Genomic DNA, 21213 nt, shown 5'->3' on the forward strand with positions numbered 1-21213 from the left:
TCGCTCCTCTCCCCTCCCTTCTGAATGCCACAAGCCAGCTGATTGCCACGGGCAGGAGGCAGAAGACTCTCTGATCTGTGGGATCTGCTGGCAGGCAGGAGGTGCTGTGTGTGGGTGGCCGTAGGGGAGCTGATAAGGGGGCTTCCAGCTGTGGACAAAGCAGGCACCCAAACGATGTTATAGCAAAGCATTGCACAACTTTAAATGGATCATGTTCTGTAATTGAGCAGGGATGTAAGATCGAAATAACATTAAGCGAGAGGATGTTAAGTGGGGAGTTTCTGTATTTGCTGTAGAAAAAGATTGGTGCATATCTGAATTTAATATTTTTATGTGCACTTTCAGAGCAATCCTAATGGATGTGATATGGAGAGAAATGTGGTTATTTATCCCACTCCCTAAATAACCTTCTCTTTCATATTATAAATATTAATTAACATGACAATGAAGTTGCTGGTGGTAAACTTGATATGGCTTCAATTTTTGTGTGAATGATGGCTACGAATGCCATCCCCAGCTTTTGAGCAAGTTACCTTGAAATCCGTGGTTCCCACAGCGTTTTGTGGAACTCTAGTTGTCTGCAGAGCACGTGCTGGTGGTCTGCAGAAAGCTATCTCATCACATAGTTGTGGTTCATCCCTTACTGTTTACCCCAATAAACTGAAAAGCAGCTAAACATTTTTGTTTTTTTATTTTACTTTTCCAAGTATACAATTGCTGTGGTTGCCACAGTGAGGCTATTCAGTTGTCAATGGGCAGGAAAGTGGTCAAGACAATCTCTTTCAAAATATGGTCCACGTAAAGAAAAAAATTGGGAAGCCCTCATATTACTTAATACTCTGATAGACTGTACTGTCTGGCCAGTCTCTAATGATTAGCTGATTAATAGTCAGTCCTTGGGGAATTAACACTATACTAAATTACTTGATTCTGCATGAGATTATAGACATAATTATTTTTGTTTTGAAAGATTTTGTAGTCTTGTCTAAACATGAGAAGTAGTAAAGTAGAAGGGTAAAAGAGATTGTGAACAGATACTTTAAAACACAAGGAGCCAGTTTCTTATACCCTTACATTGAATAGTTCTTTTCACCACCATTGTTCCCAGTGGGATCAATGAGACTGTTTCTGGAGAAAGTGCTACTTACTAGAGTAAGGGTATCAGAATCTGGCCTATAGAAAGCCAAGGAAAACTGAGTGAAGAAGGTTTTTTGCTAATAGTTTTGAATTATGCTTTTGCTGTGTGGGTTTTCTAATCTCTGTTTTAGACTGTCTACTCTAGCACAACGTTGTTGTGAATACATGAGACTCTGTCTAACTCTGGTTTGTTTTGTCTCAGTCACATTGATCAAACAACAACATGGCAGGACCCTAGGAAGGCGATACTTTCACAGATGAATGTTACAGCCCCCACCAGTCCTCCAGTGCAACAGAACATAATGAATTCAGCATCAGGTAAGCAAAAATATATATTTCTATTTATATTTCCAAGAAAGGCATTACAAATGCATGAACAACTTTTTTTGACAAAATTTCAACTTCTGCAAAAACAAAGTACAATTCCACTCAAATGTCCCTGCCCTTACTAGTATCTTTCCACTAATTTAGAAACGTTATATTTCTTTCCTTTTTAAAATGTAAATGCATAAATCTTTATGCCTTAAGCAACTGGATGATGTGAGCTGAAGAGAGAATGAATTTGTGACATCGGCATAAGTGTAACTTAATTTTTGTTGTGCTTTCTAATGGAGGACACTAACTTTTTAAGAGATGAGGTGGTAAACTAAATCTCCCTCCTAAATATTAAATACGTTGTTTATTTTCTTTTCTCCCCTTGGAGGTGTGCTTGCACGTATCCTCCTACCTTTTTGAATTTTGTTCTTTCCACCCTGCTGTTTCTCTCGCATCTGTTTTTGAAGATCTCCCCACAAAAAGAAAAGTCCTTTTGGCAGAGGAAATGTAATGTTGTTCTTCCTACTCCTCCATTCCTAAAGTCCCATATCATGGTGACCATTCCTTTAGCTGATGGAGAACCAGATTTGGCTTCTCCTGGAGCCTGTCAACACAGCTTTTTCAGCTAGCTTGTAGGGCATCACTAGAGAGTAATGCAAGGTGCACACTCCATAGGCTAAAATTCACTATTTTCCACGTGCTCCCTGGCCCTGCTACTCTAGCAAGCAAACAAATCATCTTGATCCCATTGCTAATTTGTGATAGCTGTTGTGGCTTTCCTCATTTTTGTCTGCTCCTTCCTCTCCAAGTCTAATTTTTATTTTGTCTGCCTCTCCATCACCATTACATCCTCAAGATCATTCTTGTGCCTCTTTGGTCCTCTGCATATAGATTCATATATTCCAGTACTAGAAGAGACCATTTTGATCATCTAGTCTGACTTCCTAAATAACACAGTCCATTGAACTTTCCCAAAATAATTCCTAGAGTACATCTTTTAAAAAAAATACCCAATCTTGATTTAAAAATTGTCGGAGATGGAGAATTCACCACAACCCTTGATAAATTGTTTCAGTGGTTATTTATGCTCACTGTTAAATGTGTGTGCTTTATTTCCAGTCTGAATTTATCTAGCTTCAACTTCCAACCATTGGTTTATTTTTTTTAACCTTTCTCCACTAGATTGAAGAGCCCATTATTAAATATATAGTCACCATTTAGATACTTACAGACAGTAATCAAATCACTCCTTAACCTTCTTTTTGTTATGCTAAATAGGTTGAGCTCCTTGAGTCTATCACAGTAAGGCATGTTTTCCAATCCTTTAATCATTCTCATGAACCTTCTCCAATTTATCAGCATCCTCCTTGAATTATGGGTACCAGAAAAGCATACGCTATTCCAGCAGCAGTCACACCAGTGCCAAATAGAGATAAAATATCCTCTCTCCTGCTCGAGATTCCCCTTTTAGACAAGCCTGCATCTGATTCCCTGCTTAGACAAGCTTGTATCTGTTTTATGCTGCTGCTTACACACTACAGACAGCAGCAAAAGATTAACAGGCAAGAGATGAGATTAAGCAGTTTGTGGCTGTGACTTTTGAAGGGGAGGCAAGTCAAGCCATTGTTTTGACTTACTGCTGGCAAGGCGATGGGATGGGATAGCACTCTGAGTTCAGTTGGAATTCCCCCATCCCTGAAACAACTGAAGAGATCTTAGATGGATTTAAGGAAGTCATGGCTGAGTGCAGTTAAAAATGCCAGGATTTCTCTTATCTGAAAAGATAATCTAACTCAGCCATGACTTTTCCGTTAATGTATGGAATTATGATGGAAAAGTTACAGACATGATTCCCCTGCAGGATTCTTTACCTGGAGAGAAAGAGGAATGGGAGAAATGAGGCATTCCCACTATCACAACCCTGATTTATTTATCTCTGTGCTTATACCAGAAAACTAAATTTTAACTGCTGAACTGTGCTGTTCTGTATTCTAAGGTGTCTTTAAAGACTTTCATCTCACCTTATTGCAGAGATTGAGAGGAAGAAAGTGATGTCGGTATTTGTGAAGTGGCACACAATGCAAACTTAGAATAAACTTTAAAATTGACCTTTCTCTTTGGTGTCTCATACTTCTGGGAAAATAACCTTGTTTAATGCAAGTCCATGAATGTTCATGACTTAGTCTGTTTTTTTTAAATAGGGCTTTCTGCATTGTAGATCAATCTAGTAAATTCTGCTCCCAAAATCTGATTTTGATCAGCTCTGTAAAGAAACTGTGTAAAAATTAACACGGGATTCTTGTGTATTACCAAAAAAAATTATCATATTTTTGTCTGGTTTGACTATTGAGCTTAGAAAACGAGATGCCAAGTAAACACTTCAGCTGACGTAATTTTTTTTATTTAACCCTTTCAATTCGCTTGGAGAGTTGATAGTTCCAAAATTTTCTTGTATTTAACAAAAGTACATTGTGAGAGAATTGAATTTAGGACTGCATTCATTGTAAATTGATTCTGCTGTTGACAACCCAATCTGATTTAATGTACCTAATGTATTAAAATTGATTTTTTTAAACTATACTTTCATATTTTGCCACATATACATTGTTCTATTACTTTGTTGCTGAGTTTGGTAATTAATGCATTCTTAAATGTGTGACTAAAGAGAGCGGGAAATGAAAGGATGAAATGGGCAACTGCTAAGTAACTTCCCTTTGGGGGGGCAAGGATTGTTTTTCTGTGTTAGTACAGGACAATGGGACCTCAAGCTTTTTGGTTGCTACCATAGTGTAAATATTTACTATTACTAGTAGTAATGATCTGAATAGTTTTCTTAAGTTTCCTAATTTGAATAGTTATCCTCAGGAGTTGGTTTGTAAGGGTGGAAAGTAAAGTTTATTGATGCCTTGATGCCCAAAGTTGGGATTTGTTACTGGCAGTGAAATGTGATCTAATGCTGCTTGTTCCAGAGATCTCAGTACTCTTTTTAAAAAAAAATGGTTAGGCAGATGGCTGAACTCTTCCTGGTTTGAGCTTGTTCCAAGTAACCTATCTAAATTTCTTGAACCATACTGGTGGGAAGGGATGTTGCAGTATTAAAGACAAAGTAATCTTCCTGTGTCAAATTGGATTAAATTAAGTAATTGAAAATTCTCCACCTCATCAACAATGGGAAGAAATAACTTGTTTTTATATGTGGTCTATTTACTAGTAGAAATTGGTTTTTATAGTTGTTTTTGGACTCCTCTGCTATATCACTGAAAGCCATACAGACAGAGAGTTTTACAACAGATGTTCTCAACCTTTTTCTTTCTGAAGCCCCCCGCCCCGCCAACATGCTATAAAAACTCCATGGCCCACCTGTGCTATAACAACTGGTTTTCTGCATATAAAAGCCAGGGCCAGCATTAAGGGATAGCAAGCCAGGCAATTGCCTGGGACCCCATACCACAGGGACCCCTGCAAAGGTACATTGCTCAGGCTTCAGCTTCAGCCACAGGTGACGGGGCTCAGAGCCCTGGGCTTCAGCCCCATGTAGTGAGGCTTCAGTTTTCTACCCTGGGCCCCAGCAAGTCTAATGCTGGCCCTACTTGGTGGCCCCCCTGAAACTTGCTCATGGCTCCCTAGGGGGCTCCAGACCCATGGTTGGGAACCATTGTTCTACAGAAAAAGCTGCATAGCTTTAGCTAGTTTCTTATTAAAGTGATATAAGGTGCTCAGGTACCTTAGTGAGATACAGATATAAATTTCAAAATAAAAATAACCGTGTCTGTTTTCTATGCTATCACAGTTGATAGAACTGGTGTGGAAGATTTTGCACAAAGGAAGTGTACTAGTACCATAATTGTATCCTTTGAATAATTAATTTTACCCATCAGGCTGCTCAATTTGCCCTCTTCAGCCAAACATGTAGAGACATTACAAATGTAATTTGGCAAGAGATTTTTATTTTAATGCTGTCCATCAATTCCATCAGTGTTCTCATATCCTTTCTTTGGCCTTCTATACCCCTTCCCCCCCAAGGAATTAATTTTCTTTAGTGGTATTTGGTAGAAATCCTCAGAATTTAAAGCTACATTTTAAGTGACTGTTAAATTAGGTCAGAATTTAGCAAGAAAATGGCCATGTGAGAGAGGCGGACAGAAGCAAATACATAGTTTATAGCTCCTTGTGGGTAATGTAGCAGCAAATGAACCAGGCCCCTGTGGAGGGTGTAAATTTCACTACCTTATCTTGAGGATTCCTGCTCATTTTTAGCTTCAAATTTACCTTTTCTCCATACAGTTCATGATATTGTATACACTGTAAACACTGGATATTATATGTGCTTATCAGGAAAATTATGAAGAAAGTGTGTAAGAGCTCATCATATGTTGGGCTACGTTTATTTAGAGAGGTGCTACTCATTTTGGAAACTTGTCATGAAATTGAACCATGGAAGGTTTACGACTCTGGTGAGAGTCTCATGCTAGAAAATTGAGATTTGAAAAGTAGTGCGGGTGAGGGAAGAAAAGTTCCCTGCAATATGTTTTGTTTTTCTCATGTAACAATAAAGGTGAAGGATGTACAAAATTATTCCATGTGCATCTTTTTAGACTCTGCTTCCCATGTAGTGTTGGACATCTTGGTGGATTTGGACAATTTGATATTACAAAGCACCTAAAAGTTCTTGGTTGATAGGATCACATAGTTGGCTGGCTGACGGTTAGAGAGAGTTATAAAGAGAAGCTATTCCACTGTCACCCTTGTGAATTGCTCAGAAACTTTTATTTAAAAAATAAACCTTCAAGGTGTTTTATAATACCACTATCTGGATTTAGCTGACTTTTACTACTAGAGTTTAGCTGTTGCTTTAGTTTGACAATTTGTTGATTTATGGAATGTTTGGTCTTAATTACTTAATTGTTATCAAGTTGGCAGATGTAAGTATTTATGTACATACCACCACTTGCTGTATGTATCATCCTTAGAAGAAATGTCTTGTTCCCTTCCTGCCCTATCTCCATCTCTATTTAAAAATTAGACATTGTAAGATTTGCTCATTATACATTAATAAAACTTGTTTGATCTACCTTCTGTCCTCCTTTTCCGCCCCTTCTGGCAACTACATGTTCTGTTTCCTTAATTTATACCCTCAGTTATTCAGGGCAGGGACAGAATCTCAATACTCTCTATAAAGGATAACTTGTGTTTGGAATTGGAATCTAGTTTTTTGAAAATTTTGTCTAGATAGTTTCAAAGTTAACAAAGATGAATAGAACAGGAAGAAGGCTCATTTCCATCGCAACAGGATGTTATTTGCATTGGGAAGGTGTTTGTGATCAAACATTTTATATTGGATAAAGCAGTTATTGAAATTGCCAATGTCTAAATCCGAAAAGAATATGTACTCTGTACACTACACATAAATGAGTGAGAATTTCAGAAGCACTCTGCTTCCATTGACTTCAATGGAAATTCTATAATTGTATAGGAAATATACTTGACACCTTCAGGTCTTCTGTCTGTCATCTCTTCATCTCTCCTCCTCCTCCTCCCCCCCCCCCCCGTGTGTGTGTGTGTGTGTGTCTGCTGCTCTACTTCTTCTCCACCCTTTGAGTTTTCCACCCGGTGAATGGCTCAATATTTGCTTTGCTATTGCTCAGTCAGCTGCACAATGAAGGTGACATGATTCTGTTTAGTTTCACAGTTGTTCAGAAAACCAAACAACAATCAAAGCAAACAGGACTCTGGTTAGTTTTCGCTCTGCAGTGTGGCAAAGCTATGAGCAACAGCAGAGGCATGGGAGCTCTTTTACAGACTCAAGAAGAAAGCACTTGAGCAGATAGTGCTAGCAGCGGTTTTGTTTTCTGCAGAACTTGATGGCACTTCCCAAGGAAGGTTTCATACTCTACAGCCAAGTGAGCAAGCACATTTTCTTTTTTTTTTTTCAAACCCTGTTCACGGATATCCTGTTAATCTAGAAATAAAATTCTGTTATGGCTCCCTTGGTCTGGGACTAGTGGGCTGATTTTTCGCTCTCTGGTCCACACAGGCAGATGGACTGCCTCTGTTGGAGTTTTGCTTCCAGGGTATCTTACTTTTAGGAACTACCTGCCCCCAAACACTCAAGTGCAGTAGAACATTTGCTTTACATCCATTAGGACACTGAGTTTTCTCTAATCTTCATCATAGTCATCTGAATTTGAATTGTTTTGCCTGTCCAGCTGCCATCTCCTGGCTCTGGGACTAGGGGATAGGTGAGATTGTCCTTTTCTGGAATCTGGTCTCATTGGGATGCATGGATTAAGAGGTGACTGGTATGGCGAAAGTAAATAAGAAGCGTTATTTACGCCTCACAACACAAGAACTAGGGGTCACCGAATGAAATTAATAGGCAGCAGGTTTAAAACAAACAAAAGGAAGTATTTCTTCACACAACACACAGTGAACCTGTGGAACTTCTTGCTAGAGGATGTTGTAAAGGCCGAGACTATAACAGGGTTCAAAAAAGAACGAGATAAGTTCATGGAGGATAAGTCCATCAATGGTTATTAGCAAGGATGGGCAGGGATGGTGTCTGTAGCCTGTTTGCCAGAAGCTGGGAATGAGCGACGGGATGAATCACTTGATGATTACCTGTTTTGTTCATTCCCTCTGAAGCACCTGGCATTGGCCACTGTCGGAAGACAGGATACTGGGCTAAATGTGGACCTTTGGTCTGATCCAGTATGTCCATTCTTAAGGTCTTATGTTCTTATGGTCTTAGATGTGGGTAGAGCAAGGTTAGTTCAGTGGTGATGGTGTTAGTCTTGGACTCGAGACCCGTTTCCAGTTCTCTACACTGCTACAGACTTCTTATGTGATCTGACCCTAGCAGACAGGTTAGGGCTTCAGAATTCTGGTGCACAAACCCATGTCGGCTGTTAATGGGATATTTTCACATCTATAAACAGTTTTTGGAAGTGGTGCATCTCCACCAGTAGCTCATGAGGAAGACTGAGTAGCTTTCTTTAATTATATAGTTACTTGATTTACACGTTTTGTGTGTATAGCTAGTTGCTGAGGTCAGACAGTGTGTTTGGGGCAGGTTTCTTTTGAAAGGAGGCAGTCTTGGAGCCATAGCTCCAGTAGTGGAAGTCCACCTTCCTGTCCAGAGAAGTAGAGCCCTGCTAATCTGCAGATATCCTCTTTATATCTGTGCACCATGTTTGTGGATCGTAGATGGATGCAGATCCAAATTTTATATCTAAATCCTGAAAATCTGCAGATATCCATGCAGGATTCTACAGAGAAGGAGGTGCAGAGCGGCCAGTTGGCACCAGAATGCAGGAATTTAAAGCAGAAACACAGTTTAAATGGAAGCTGCTTGGGTCAGGGACGATTCCTATGTATTTGAACAGCACCTAGCACAATGTAGGCCTGATCCTGATTGAGGCCTCTGTGTGCAAATAAATATTAATTTATTCTTTAAAAATTCTCAAGAACAGTTCTTTTAAGATTAAGCAAAAATCTATTTTCCCACGACTGTAACTTTTAACAGTAAAAGGAGTCTAAAACAAAATGATAGGGAAGGGTTATTCTAATGTTAAAGTGATAAAATAAATACTAGTTTTTTGTGCGATTTCACCTACCTGCATTGTAAGTTTAGAGTGATTGTGTGTACATACCAGTCGGTTCTGTACTATATAAGACTTCTAAAAACTTAGCCAAACATTGACCAGCCAACCTTTGTAGATTGTTCTTACTGGCATTTTGTTGCATGCTAGATTGAAGAGGGGGGGAAGAAGAGCCTGATGGCTGTTGGAGGAAGTTCTGTTTAATTTTATCTATCTATCTTGATATTTGTGTTAAAGGCACCAAGAACCTTGTATAGGCACCCCTTTTTGTTGCTTAAATCCAAAGAAATAAGGATGGTGTTTTTCAAGTATCTAAATCACTGATGCAAAAAGTCCCACCCTAAGTTAAATAAATTCATGTCCCAACATGTGGCAGGTAGTTTACAAAGGCAGAGGATGACACAGTCCCACCTCAAAGAGCTTACAGTCTAACTAAAGAAAATACAGATGAATGATTGGGTGGCAGGATGACGACAACGACATGATAAACTATAGGTGAGAATAAGTAGTGTTCAGGAGCAGTGTTCTAGTGGCAACTCTCCACTCCGTATATTGCAGGTCATTTGGTAGCTGAGGGGCAAGAGGAGACCCTCATGTCTTCTCATTCAGGCATAGCCCCTGGATTCTGCTACAGGGGAGATTTTGAGATAACATGTACAGGCCTACCTGCTGGGAGTGGGGCATAGCATAACTCTTCCTTTCTCCTTCAGCCTCTGTGCATTTGTGTTGTTTCTTATTTAGTTGCTCTTCCTCCACTTTCTCATCACTTTTTGTCTCCCTCCTTCCCTCCCTCACTGCAGTATCATGCCTTGTATCTGCTGCGGCCCATAGCACTTTCACAGAAACTTCAGTGAAACTTCAGAAGAGTCATGTCAGTTTCATGCTGCTGCTGAACCTTACTTACCAGATTAACTTTCACCATTAGAGGGAGAGAATTACTTCCTACCCTGATACAATTTCAGGTGCTCATACTGGTTTCATTCTGGCAGGCTCGACTTATTGCTGGTTTTGTATTCTAAAATTCCTTTACCCTGAATGGACCCTAGCAAAGGATTAAGCGCTAAAACATATTAAAAGACACACAAGTTATAAAATCAAACTCCAGATTTTTAATAAAATGGCAGAAATGCTTTATGATATCATTTGTATGATTTCCTCATCCCCCCTTCTCTGCCCTCCTCCCAGGACTGTTAGACATGAGCTTGAAACTATTTGTTTCATGTACTGTTTTACATGTAAAATGTTGGGATTTTTTTTTTTTATTTAGAGCTATTTTTGAGCTGGAGCAAACGAGAGCCTACTATGAATTCCTTCCTTCTATATTGCAGGCCCACTCCCTGATGGATGGGAACAAGCCATGACCCAGGATGGAGAAATTTACTACATAAACCATAAGAACAAGACCACATCTTGGCTAGACCCAAGGCTTGACCCACGCTTTGGTAAAAGTTCATCTCACTTAAGAATTTTTTTTATTCACTTTAGTTTCAGTTCACTTTAGAAATTTTCATTTCGCAGGCAAACTTTGGAATATTTTTAGCAGTAAGATAAAATACTTTTGATTTGAATCACATACACCCTAATTATATCATTTAAAAAAATAAGTATAAATTCATATTCTCTGTCATCTAAATCTTTGATGCCAGAAGTCAGGACTTCACCAGTTGCTTCATAGGGCTCCCAACTTTTGTGGCATCCAGGAATTACTTTACCAGAATAAAACATTTGATCCAGGCTCTCTGTTCTCCCACAATTGCAAATCTTTACCAGCTAAAATGATGCTTCCAAAAGAAATATTTACCTTCCTTTATGATATCCTAACGAGCTCATTAATAATCATCATCATGCTGTCAAAATCCATTTGAATCACACACCAGCTTATAATTCCAGCTTGCTACAGTGATGATCTTGAGAAAGTTGTCCGTTTTTAAACAGTATTGAGAGAAATACGTGATAGTGTTGCTCGTATCAAAATCTGTTATTTGAGGCATGGAAAATAGTCATCGGTTATTATTTTTGTGACAATAGAATTATTAAAATCTTTTTAAATTAGAGGAACTAATCTTTCACTTTTTTTTGGTAATGTTAATTTTCAGGCATACAATAAGAGAATGTTACGAACTTTTCAACCTTTTTAGCCTGGTATCACTTTCCCAATAATGTAGTCTACCACATACCTCCATCTGAGATAGTTATAATATACCTATGAAAATGGGGGGGGGGGGAGCGGGGGAAGAGAGGGCGGGAAGGAGGCCTGTAAGGGATAACACGATGTGTTGTCTGCCATTACAGGATTTTTCTCGTGTGTACCCCCTGATGAGTGCTCGTGTACCTCAGTTTGAAAACCACTGCAATAATGGAATATAGCTACAGAGTACAGTGGATTGTGGAAATCACAGCTCTAGTTTAGCTGTATCATACAAATGGTCATTGAGCTGTACAGAATTTTAATAATTTTCTCAGGTCATGTTTTAGCATTAAAACATTAAAGCATTAGCATTCGGGTATTTTGTTTTGTTTTTGTTTCCGGTACAAAGTCATGATACTTTACAAAAAGTCTGCAAATTTTAATAGGTACAATAGCTTTTCCTTGATTTGTTATCCAGATAATTCACTATTTTCATCTCCTTTGGGTGGATTTGTGAGGTTGTTTTTTATTTTTTTCAGAGCTATGGAAAAACCTGTATAAAAAAGAAAGCAGATCATTGTGGTTTTCAAGCTTTAGTCTTGGACTCAGTGCAACTCAATGAAAACAGTGTGCAGATCACTGGGTAGGTCAGGCTGAGGGGATACAAAGCCTTTGAAGCTTTACAGGGGTTGACCTAACAACAACTGTGGGCCCCTTTTGGGAGAGTCATTAACTCCATGAATGCCATATAAACACTATAGTGGAAAACTCAAACTCAGCACTTCACTTTTATTTTAAAATGGCTGCTAGACATTTCAGGGTTTTTTTTTTTCAACTGTGTAGTCCTAAATGTTTAAATATAAACATCTGTCTTTTCTTATGAAAACCACAGAATTATTACAATTTGTTTATAAGCTGCTGACTAGCTTGTAAACAGGTTGAATCACTGTGCAACCTGAGTCAAAGGTAGGGCATATATGGGAGGTTTCAGAGTAGCAGCCATGTTGGTCTGTATTCGCAAAAAGAAAAGGAGTACTTGTGGCACCTTAGAGACAAGGCACTGAATTTAGCCGTATAGAGTGGAAGTCTGTCAACTTCATGAAAAAATTTTAGTCTCTAAGGTGCCACAAGTACTCCTTTTCTTTATGGGAGGTTGTGATCTTTGGCAGATCTATCCATATTGCCCTTAATACTAGCCTTCTGAGTTGCAGTCCTATTTGTGTGTTATGAAAGCAGTGTTAGTCATTTGAAGTTCAGAATCTACTTAATATATGAATAGTAATCTGTGGTTTGAAACAGGAAGTAGTCATTTAGAAAAAGTCTTGCCTTTTACAATATAAAGAGAGATGCCAATTATGTTTACTTAAGTAATCACACAGGAAATGTATTTTGCTCTTCTTCCATGAATTGTTTTACACTTTTGAATTACAAGAGCTTGGGTCAGCCAGCTAGAATTAAAAAAGAAAAAATCTTTTTAGGTAAGATGCATCTAATTTCTAAGAACTAATTTCAACTCCCGTAAATAGTACTGTCTCAATAGAAGGGTGGAACTACTTGTCTTGAGCATACTGAAGTTCCATAAAATGTTATGGCTCTGGCAGTTAAACTGAAAAAGGACAGAAATGTCCAAAAGATTGCATAAGGGTTTCTTACCGCATAGTTTCCCTTTTTGGGCCCACTGTGTATGTGTATCCCAGACAGGATTGAGTTTGTGCCAAGGCTTTTTATTTTGTGGTTGGACTTTTAATCTGTTCCAGACCTTTTCAGTCAAAGAGCTCAAGTGTAACTGAAGGGGGCAGGAAAAGGGGGGGGGGGAGGGAGGAAAAAACCATGTGAGCTCCTCTGATCTAGAGTGACAGCAAATAGAGACAGGCTGCTAGCTGCTGTTGAGCTTGAAGGAGTTTTCCTTGAAATGTGTACAACTTCACGTTCTATTGCGGTTTACGTTTTTATCATCTGTGCCAAGAAAGTACAAAATCTTATTCTTGTTCCCTTTTCCGATATGACCTCCTACAGGCCACTCCAGCAGTGTACGTACTATAGTTTTGTTAGAGAGACCAGGTACTATCTGAGGTACTGTCTTTTATTGGACCAACTTCAATTGGTGAGAGACACAAGCTTTTGAGCTTACACAGAGCTCTTCTTCAGCCCATAGTTTTGTTGACAGAGGTAACTTACTGTGCCTGATCATTATTTTACTTTGTCATGTGCAGATCTTAGTAAATGTGTGCTGATTTGATTGATCAAGTTTGATTGATTCAAAAGCTTACCTTTCAGTGATCAGTAGGAGTTGAAAATCGTGTTTATTTCTGAAGACTGCCATGGCCTTTTGTAGCCTAATTCTTTCCACTGAGGGCTTGGTTTCCATTCATTGTTGAATATTAACACTTGAAACAAGCTACTCTAGATAAATTCATCTTCAGATCCCTAAACATAAGAGGAAATTTCACTGTAATGACAATTTTCTATTGGCGTCACCTATTTTTTTGAAGTAATAACAGTAAAGAGACATTCAGTTCACTTTCTTGATGTTGCCTCTGCAGATCCCTCACCACATGAGCTGCGGAACACATTAGATAGTATGTGCAGGCCTGCCCCTCAGTTTCGATGTTGTGGGACAGATGGCATGAAAGACACTAGCTGTTGCTGAATTCCTCTCTTCTACCAGCCAGTGTGCTCAGGAAGTCAATATCCATTTCCCTATTTTGCTTTGTCCTCATCAGTTTGAAGTTTTGCTAATAGTTAAATAAGGTGCAGTTTTATTGGTGGTGGTGTTTTCAGTTACTGATTTTATTCAGGCGTTCATAGGGATCTTGTCCAAGTTGCCTTGCAACTTGGTTCCTGGCACAGCTGAGCAGGAGTGGAGGATAGGCTTGAAAACCCATCTCAAACAAAAGTCCTACTGTTCAAAGTGTTTGGGCAAGTGGTATTTATCCTGTGGCTTTGAGACTTGCACTGTGTTTATGCCTCATGCCAGCCTGGAAAGAAGCACAGTTTGAGAGCAGTCTGCAAAGGCAAATGGATTGAAGAGAAATTACCTTGAAACAATACCCGAGGACTGAGTGAGTCAGTTCTGAAATCTAAAGGCTCCAAATCCAAGAGAGGAACCTTGAATATGACACTGAAGTATCTGAGACTCTGGTATCAGGTCTTTTAATTGTTGGATTTGAGGTCTTCAGATCTATCACTGTGACAAAATGCTGTTGTCTGGACTTGGATCTTAGTCCTCAAAGCCAGTGTCCACAGCTTCTGAACAGTCATAAGCATGGTGAGGATCTGAGTAAGGACAAAGGCCAATCATCTAAACTTACGAAAGTGTCAGATATGAGGGAAGGGTCTTGTCATGCCTCACCATAGACAGTCATTTCAGATTATGCATGACCAAAGGAATTAGGCCTTCCTCAGACCTGGAACAGTAGGATCCTTTGCACTAGTAAGGCACTTACCCTTCTTTGGGGCCTTTGCATATGCACAGTGGGATTTGTAGAGTCAGTCCTCAGTCATGAGTCCTCTATTAGTGTCTCCTGCAGAAACGTCTTTCTCACAGAATAGTTGATACCTTGGATTTAAGTTCCAAGACTTCTATTTTGGGAAAATGGGAGGAGTTTATGAGAAGAGTATGATTGTATCTGCAGGGTATAGATCTTCTGATAATGATACTCCTTGGTCTGGCCATCCTACCTGTCTGTCTACTGCTAGGCAGTTATAGGCTTTGCCTGAGATTTTGGCGATTTGGACTCCAGCTCCTCTTGTTTCATGTTCTTTTTCCAGAGGCTGTTTAAGCAAAAGGGATACAGGATCAGACTGACCATATGTATAAATCATTTTTTCCAAGTGTTCTGTATCATTGGAGGAGTGTTTTCTCTCTCACCATGAAAGGTCCCCAGATTACTAAGGGCTGACTGTTAAAAACAGGTTTCTCAGTCTTCACTATTGTCCTTGGATGATTCTCCTCTGGGAGAAATGAGAAAAAAGTAGGATCTGGTAGGCTAGGATAGTTTTCCTGATATTCCTCTCATCTAAGTGGAAAGCAAATCACATAAGTGTGTTCGGGCAGAACTCCTTTTCCAATACATTTAGGGCTTGTAAAGCGAATGAAGGAACTATGGACTCATCCAGCTGCAGTGCTATGAGTTTCCAGGAAACACCTTTTGTACCAGATACTTTAAACTACTTTTTAAGCATTCTTCCCTGGTCGTCTTCACAATATTTGTGGCCTCAGAAGGATCTAGGCCTTTCAGAGATCTTTTTTGTGCTCCTGTGGACAGGGAATCTTAAGAACTTGAATCAATTGGTGGTGAAAGCATATTTCTGTATTTTTTTTTTAAGGCCAGCCAACTGTTAGGCTCTTATAAGCCACTATAATTATGTCTTATGGGTTAAATTTTCTGCATGAGTCGAATGGATGCCTGTGAGGGAAAATATTTGAGGTTTTGTCCACCATCAAAGAAGAGAAGTTGGTGTGATGGTATTACTTTTTAAGAGCCTCATATAACATTTTTGACTTTGGAACCTGGTCTCTGGCAATGGCGGCAGTCTGGAGATGTTTTGCCTGCAGATGTCAGGACTGTCTCTTCTAAAGTGCAGGCAAAGATACTTTGCTTTTAGAGGATACTAATCTGTTCATGTCAAAGACAGTTTTTTTCATTTTTTCCAAGTACAACATCTATCAGAAATCATCCATTAGCTTCTTGGTCTGTCTAAGGTATCCTGGATCTCTTATGTTTCAGAGGTCCTGATCCCAGTCTCTGCCCTTATTGCCTCACTCCAGTTGGTTTCCACTTGACAGTTTCATGTGGGAGTCTGTGTTGGCATCTAGAATAAAGCCCTACAATCTGACCCCAGCTCAATGGGACCTGACTACTTGTGTTAGGGTCAGGTCAGAAAACAACCTGATGCTCTCAGGCTCAGGTTGGGTCAGTTGTCTCTGATGATCTGCTGCTGCTGCTCATGGTGGTAGCGTGTGCCCTGCTCCTGCTGGCCTTTGCCATCTTGCTGCAGAATGAGTATGCTGATGAATAGCCGCGTCTCTCACTATGCAGCACACACCGTGCCGCTGCTGGCAGGAATAGGGTACACCATAAGGAATAGGATGGAGAATAATACAGAAAAATACTATGCCATTAAATAGCTCAGTGGTATTCCCTCACTTGGAATAGTGCGTTCAGTTCCGGTCACCCCCTGCCAAGAAAGATTGAGGGAGGGGGTGTTCTAGAAGCATGCTGCCACAATGATTAGGAACATGGCACAGGGACTGAAGAGAGTGGAGTAGTTTACCTTAGAAAGGAAATTAATAAGAGGGGATAGAAGCTTACAAAATAATGAATACAAAAATTAGATTGGGGTTTTCTTCCCCCCTTCCCCTCCCCACATCTTTTAATAACATTGAGAGGAGCAAATTCAAAACTAGTAAAAAGGAAATATCAGTTTATGACACTTATTGCCAGAGGATATCAATGAGACGGAAATCTTAGGATTCAGATAGGTTTAGATTAGGTATTTATGAATAACAAGAATATCCAGATTTAAATTAATTAATATTCTAAAAAAGCTTTGGAATGATATAAAAACTCAAGCTTTGAAGTATCAGCCAATCTCTAATTACTGGGGGTTAGGAGGAAACTTTCCCTGGGAGCAAGTTATCCAATAATTGACTGCTTCAGCATTTGTATTTCTAAAATAGCTACTACTGTCTACAGGTAGAGATATGATATTGGACTGGAGGGAACACTAGCTTGGCTCATGGGATTTATAGCTGGTACTCAGTGCATTTATGGAAGCCCCTTTTGAACGTTCGGAAGTCTCCATCTTTTGATGAAGGGATAACATAAGAACAGCCATACTGGGTCAGAAAAAAGGTCCATCTAGCCCACTGTCATGTCTTCCAACAGTGGCCAATGCCAGGTGCCCCAGAGGGAATGAACAGAACAGGTACTCATCAGGTGATCCATCCCCTGTCGCCCATTCCCAGCTTCTGGCAAACAGAGGCTAGGGACATCGGTCAGGATTGTTTTAGCTACAGCCTGTATTGCAAACCTTCTTGACGGTGTTTTATAAAAACAAAGTGGAATTGTGACTTATCTAAAATCTTTAACTTAAGGTGATCTCGGGTTTTTATTTTTGCTGTCTGTCTTTTCCAAAGCCTCATGATCTATCAGGCAAAGCCAGATTACATAGTTTGAATGCAAAAAAGATGATTATGCTGCTCAATGAATCTGTGTCCCCTAACAGTGTTACTATTTTCCATACATCGGCGTCTTGTGTTACGGCAAGTAACATCTTTGCGGATCTGCAGAAGAGGTAACACATTCTGAGAAACAAAGTTACTGGTTAGCAACCTTCTTTTCCTGTGTCTCCTAATAATAGTAAATGCATACTCTTTTTTTCTCATTAAAAGCAAAATAACATTTCCATTTTTTGTGCATTTTAAAGGTCTATTTATTTGAAGAGATCATTAAATCTGAGAGAGTTGTGCAAAATACACAATATAGAATGTATACATATTAATAAAAATATGCTGTTTCCTATTAGTAAATTCTAAAGCAAATTTCTTAGCCAGTGATATTGGTGCATCCATTGCTGGTAATTGATCTCCTGGTCTGTGTTCCTGAGGAAGCACAAACCTTTTGTTTGTTTTTGTGTTTTCATTTTTGCCTGATACTTTGAGGACAAGATAAAATGAAATATCTTGAATATTTTATAACAGAAATATTAATGAAACAGCTACGGAAATAATCTGACTCTTTGAGTATTCATAATTGGTAGACTAAACAAAAATAAACCTGAGTTTAAGCCGTTATAAGTGTCCCTACAGCCTTTTGGACCAGTTTAACTAATTTTCGTGTAAAATAGCACTTGAAGTTAAACTGATACTATTTTTTTCATATATACAAACCTTAAACCAGTTTCCAGTCTGGCTGAATTGTACCTCCCAACTACTTAGTTTCCTTATAACCTCGTGTTAGAAATTTTGTCAAATGCTTTTAAAATCCAAATAAATGTTTACTGGTTTTCTTCTCACTGTTTATTTTTTGTTGGCATGCTCAAAGAATTCTAGTAGTCCAAGAGGCCCATTTTCCCAGTATAGATGGATAGGCTGGTATTTGCCCCATTACATCATGCTTAGACAATTGTTTTATAAACTTTTCATGTGGCAAGAGAGGGGTGTGTGTGTGTGTGTGTGTGTGTGTGTGTGTGTGTGTGTGTGTGTGGATATAGATATGTAGATATAGGTATGCAAGGTTTGGCAAATGATAGAAAGTAGGTGTCTCAGATTCACTAAGGGCCTTGTCTACACACACAAGTTGCGCCACTGTAACTATATGAATTGTTTCAGAGTAGCAGCCTTGTTAGTCTGTATTCGCAAAAAAGAAAAGGAGTACTTGTGGCACCTTAGAGACTAACAAATTTATTTGAGCATAAGCTTTCTTGAGCTACAGCTCACTTCATCGGATGAAGTGAGCTGTAGCTCACGACAGCTTATGCTCAAATAAATTTGTCGCTAAGGTGCCACAAGTACTCCTTTTCTTTTTTTATATGAATTGTGGCTTTGTCAGGACTTGTCTGCCCCCTGCTGAATACTTCACCATTCTGATACCTCTGCACAAGGTAAACCTCTTCAGACTGGCTACCAACAAGACTTAAGCCCAGGCTACACTTAAAAATTTGATCAACTTAGCTATGTCACTCAGCTGTGAAAATGTTTTCACTCTGATTGCCATAGTTAGGTCAACCTAACCCCTGACGGACACGTGACTAGGTCAATGGAAGAATTCTTCTGTTGACCTAGCTACTGCCTCTGGCAGATGGATTAACTACATCAGTGGCAAAACCCGAGCCCTCGATGTACGAAGTATCTACACTGTGGCACTCCGGTGACACAGCTGCAGCACAGACATACCCTTAGTCCTCCAGAGGCCTAGAAGGGTCAAGAGGAGACACTTACCAATGAGGAGATACCAGGCTACTTAAGAAGGCTTGATTTCTGCTTCTGAGGGGCAGTGCTAGGTGAGACTGGGACGGAGGAGGTCAGGGCCTTGCCCCCAAGAGCTTTAACTAAATGATTGCATTTGAGTTTTGTTTGGCTGTCTGTGCCATTAAATAAATTCTGATCTGATTATTTTTTTACTTAACTGTTTAGAGGTTGATGCCAATCCTATGGCACAGGCCACCCCACTTCAAGCAGGTGACCAAAACTTGTGGACTACAGCTTCCAGTACCATACTAGGCCGGGGGGGGAGGCACTACAGAGCAGCCCCAGCTGCCACACTGATGTAACTGTATGCCCTTAGTGTGGCTGTAATGTTAGGTATATAAAATTGTACTTTGTCAGAATAGCTGTTCCTGTATAAGAAGGGGAATAAGCTACACTGTTTTACTGCTGTAACTGCATCCACATTGGGGAGTGTACCAGTATAACTATTTAGGTTAAAAAAAAAAAAATCACACCCCTAACAGAAGTATTTGTATCAGTACCAAATGTGTGTAGACAGCAGCTTTGCACGTTTTAGAACAGGACCGTGACCTTGGATTGGGAAGGAGATTGAGGGTGCATGACTCACTGAGATTGTTAGGTTTCAGAGTAGCAGCCGTGTTAGTCTGTATTCGCAAAAAGAAAAGGAGTACTTGTGGCACCTTAGAGACTAACAAATTTATTAGAGCATAAGCTTTCGTGAGCTACAGCTCACTTCATCGGATGCATCCGATGAAGTGAGCTGTAGCTCACGAAAGCTTATGCTCTAATAAATTTGTTAGTCTCTAAGGTGCCACAAGTACTCCTTTTCTTTTTGAGATTGTTAGTATTTAATAGTATTGCTTCAATTGTGTATATAATACCATATCTTTTTTTACACCATAACTACAACAGGAGGCTAGAAAGTTGTAGTAGCTTCATTCATGTTCAGTACCGTTTTTGAGAGCAAGGCTGTGGAATGCAATCTTGTATATCGTGTTTGTTACAAAATGGTGCTACCTAAAACATTACAAAACTTTTAGTGATTTTCTTTGAGTTTCAGATTTCTTGCATTTTCAGATATTCCAGCTGTTACTGTTGGACTTTTGGTATATAAGTGATGTACATTAATTTATAAATAACTACATAGTCATTAAAGGAAATTTCTGTACTGTTTTAAAAAGTACAATCACCTTAATTTTCAATTAATTTTTAATTAAATGAAGAGACTGGAAGCTGCCATCTAGCCTGTCTTCTGGCCTAATTTGTGAAATAGGAAGTGATGTGTAGTGTGTGAGTGCACAAAGGACAATGAGGACAACTAATACTATTATGTGTAAGAAATTTTTGTATTCTCATTTGTCTAATATTGAGAATGAATTATGCTATGTATATTTTGCTAGATCTTAAGCTGAGTGCTAAACTGATTTACATCAGCCGAAAATCAGGCTCACTGAATCATCTAAACTTACATTTCTACTTGTCTTAGGCCAAGTTCTATATACTATTGAATGAGTGTTATTTTTCTCAGTCTATCATGTACATTAATCTACTGACTAGCACTCCTTTGACACAAACGTGCTGCTAGGAAGTAAGGGCATTCTTTGGAGGCATGTCAGATCCTTTCAGTTATATCGATATTACAACAAGGACAAATGTCTATTTTAAATTGTTCTGAAAATTCAGTTTTTAAATAATACTCGGGTATCTAAAGGAGTTCAAAAACACTTTAGTTTATGTTGAACTGCATAGATGTCGCATCATTCAGGAACAGATTATTGCCATTTGCACTTGCTGCTCAATCTTGTTTGTATTTGAAGTTTCTGCCTGCCTGTTCCATAGAAAATGCAACATCTTTTGTGAAATTTAAAGTAGTGGAGTGAGTGTGCTCCACAAGATTACTGTTCAGTGCCACATACAATCAAACCTAGAAGTCGGTGAACCAATTGCAACAGCATTTTTTCCTGGTTTTAGTTATAAATTAATTAGGGTAACAGGGCAGTCATTGATACTGTAAAATCATGGAAGTTGGCCACAAATCCTGTTATACTGTTTTAGGATACAAAAGGGACAGTTCGTTCTTG

The 21213-nt window shown here is 39.2% G+C and overlaps 1 protein-coding gene across 17 annotated transcripts in view; it reads left to right on the top strand.

Annotated features, from left to right (window-relative positions):
- The window catches only part of YAP1 (Yes1 associated transcriptional regulator), a 197403-nt gene that overhangs the window by 108724 nt on the left and 67466 nt on the right, over positions 1–21213 (top strand). For 11 of the 17 annotated variants that reach the window (XM_043504190.1, XM_043504193.1, XM_043504185.1 and 8 more), the window contains 2 exons: positions 1340–1455; positions 10379–10492. In XM_043504190.1, the coding sequence (XP_043360125.1) occupies positions 1340–1455; positions 10379–10492 (230 nt within the window). The remainder of the gene's footprint in view (positions 1–1339; positions 1456–10378; positions 10493–21213) is intronic. The other 6 variants (XM_043504189.1, XM_043504191.1, XM_038378146.2 and 3 more) reach the window with 1 other exon arrangement.

This window comes from Dermochelys coriacea, chromosome 1 (assembly GCF_009764565.3).
Source record: "Dermochelys coriacea isolate rDerCor1 chromosome 1, rDerCor1.pri.v4, whole genome shotgun sequence".
NCBI lineage: Eukaryota > Metazoa > Chordata > Testudines > Dermochelyidae > Dermochelys > Dermochelys coriacea.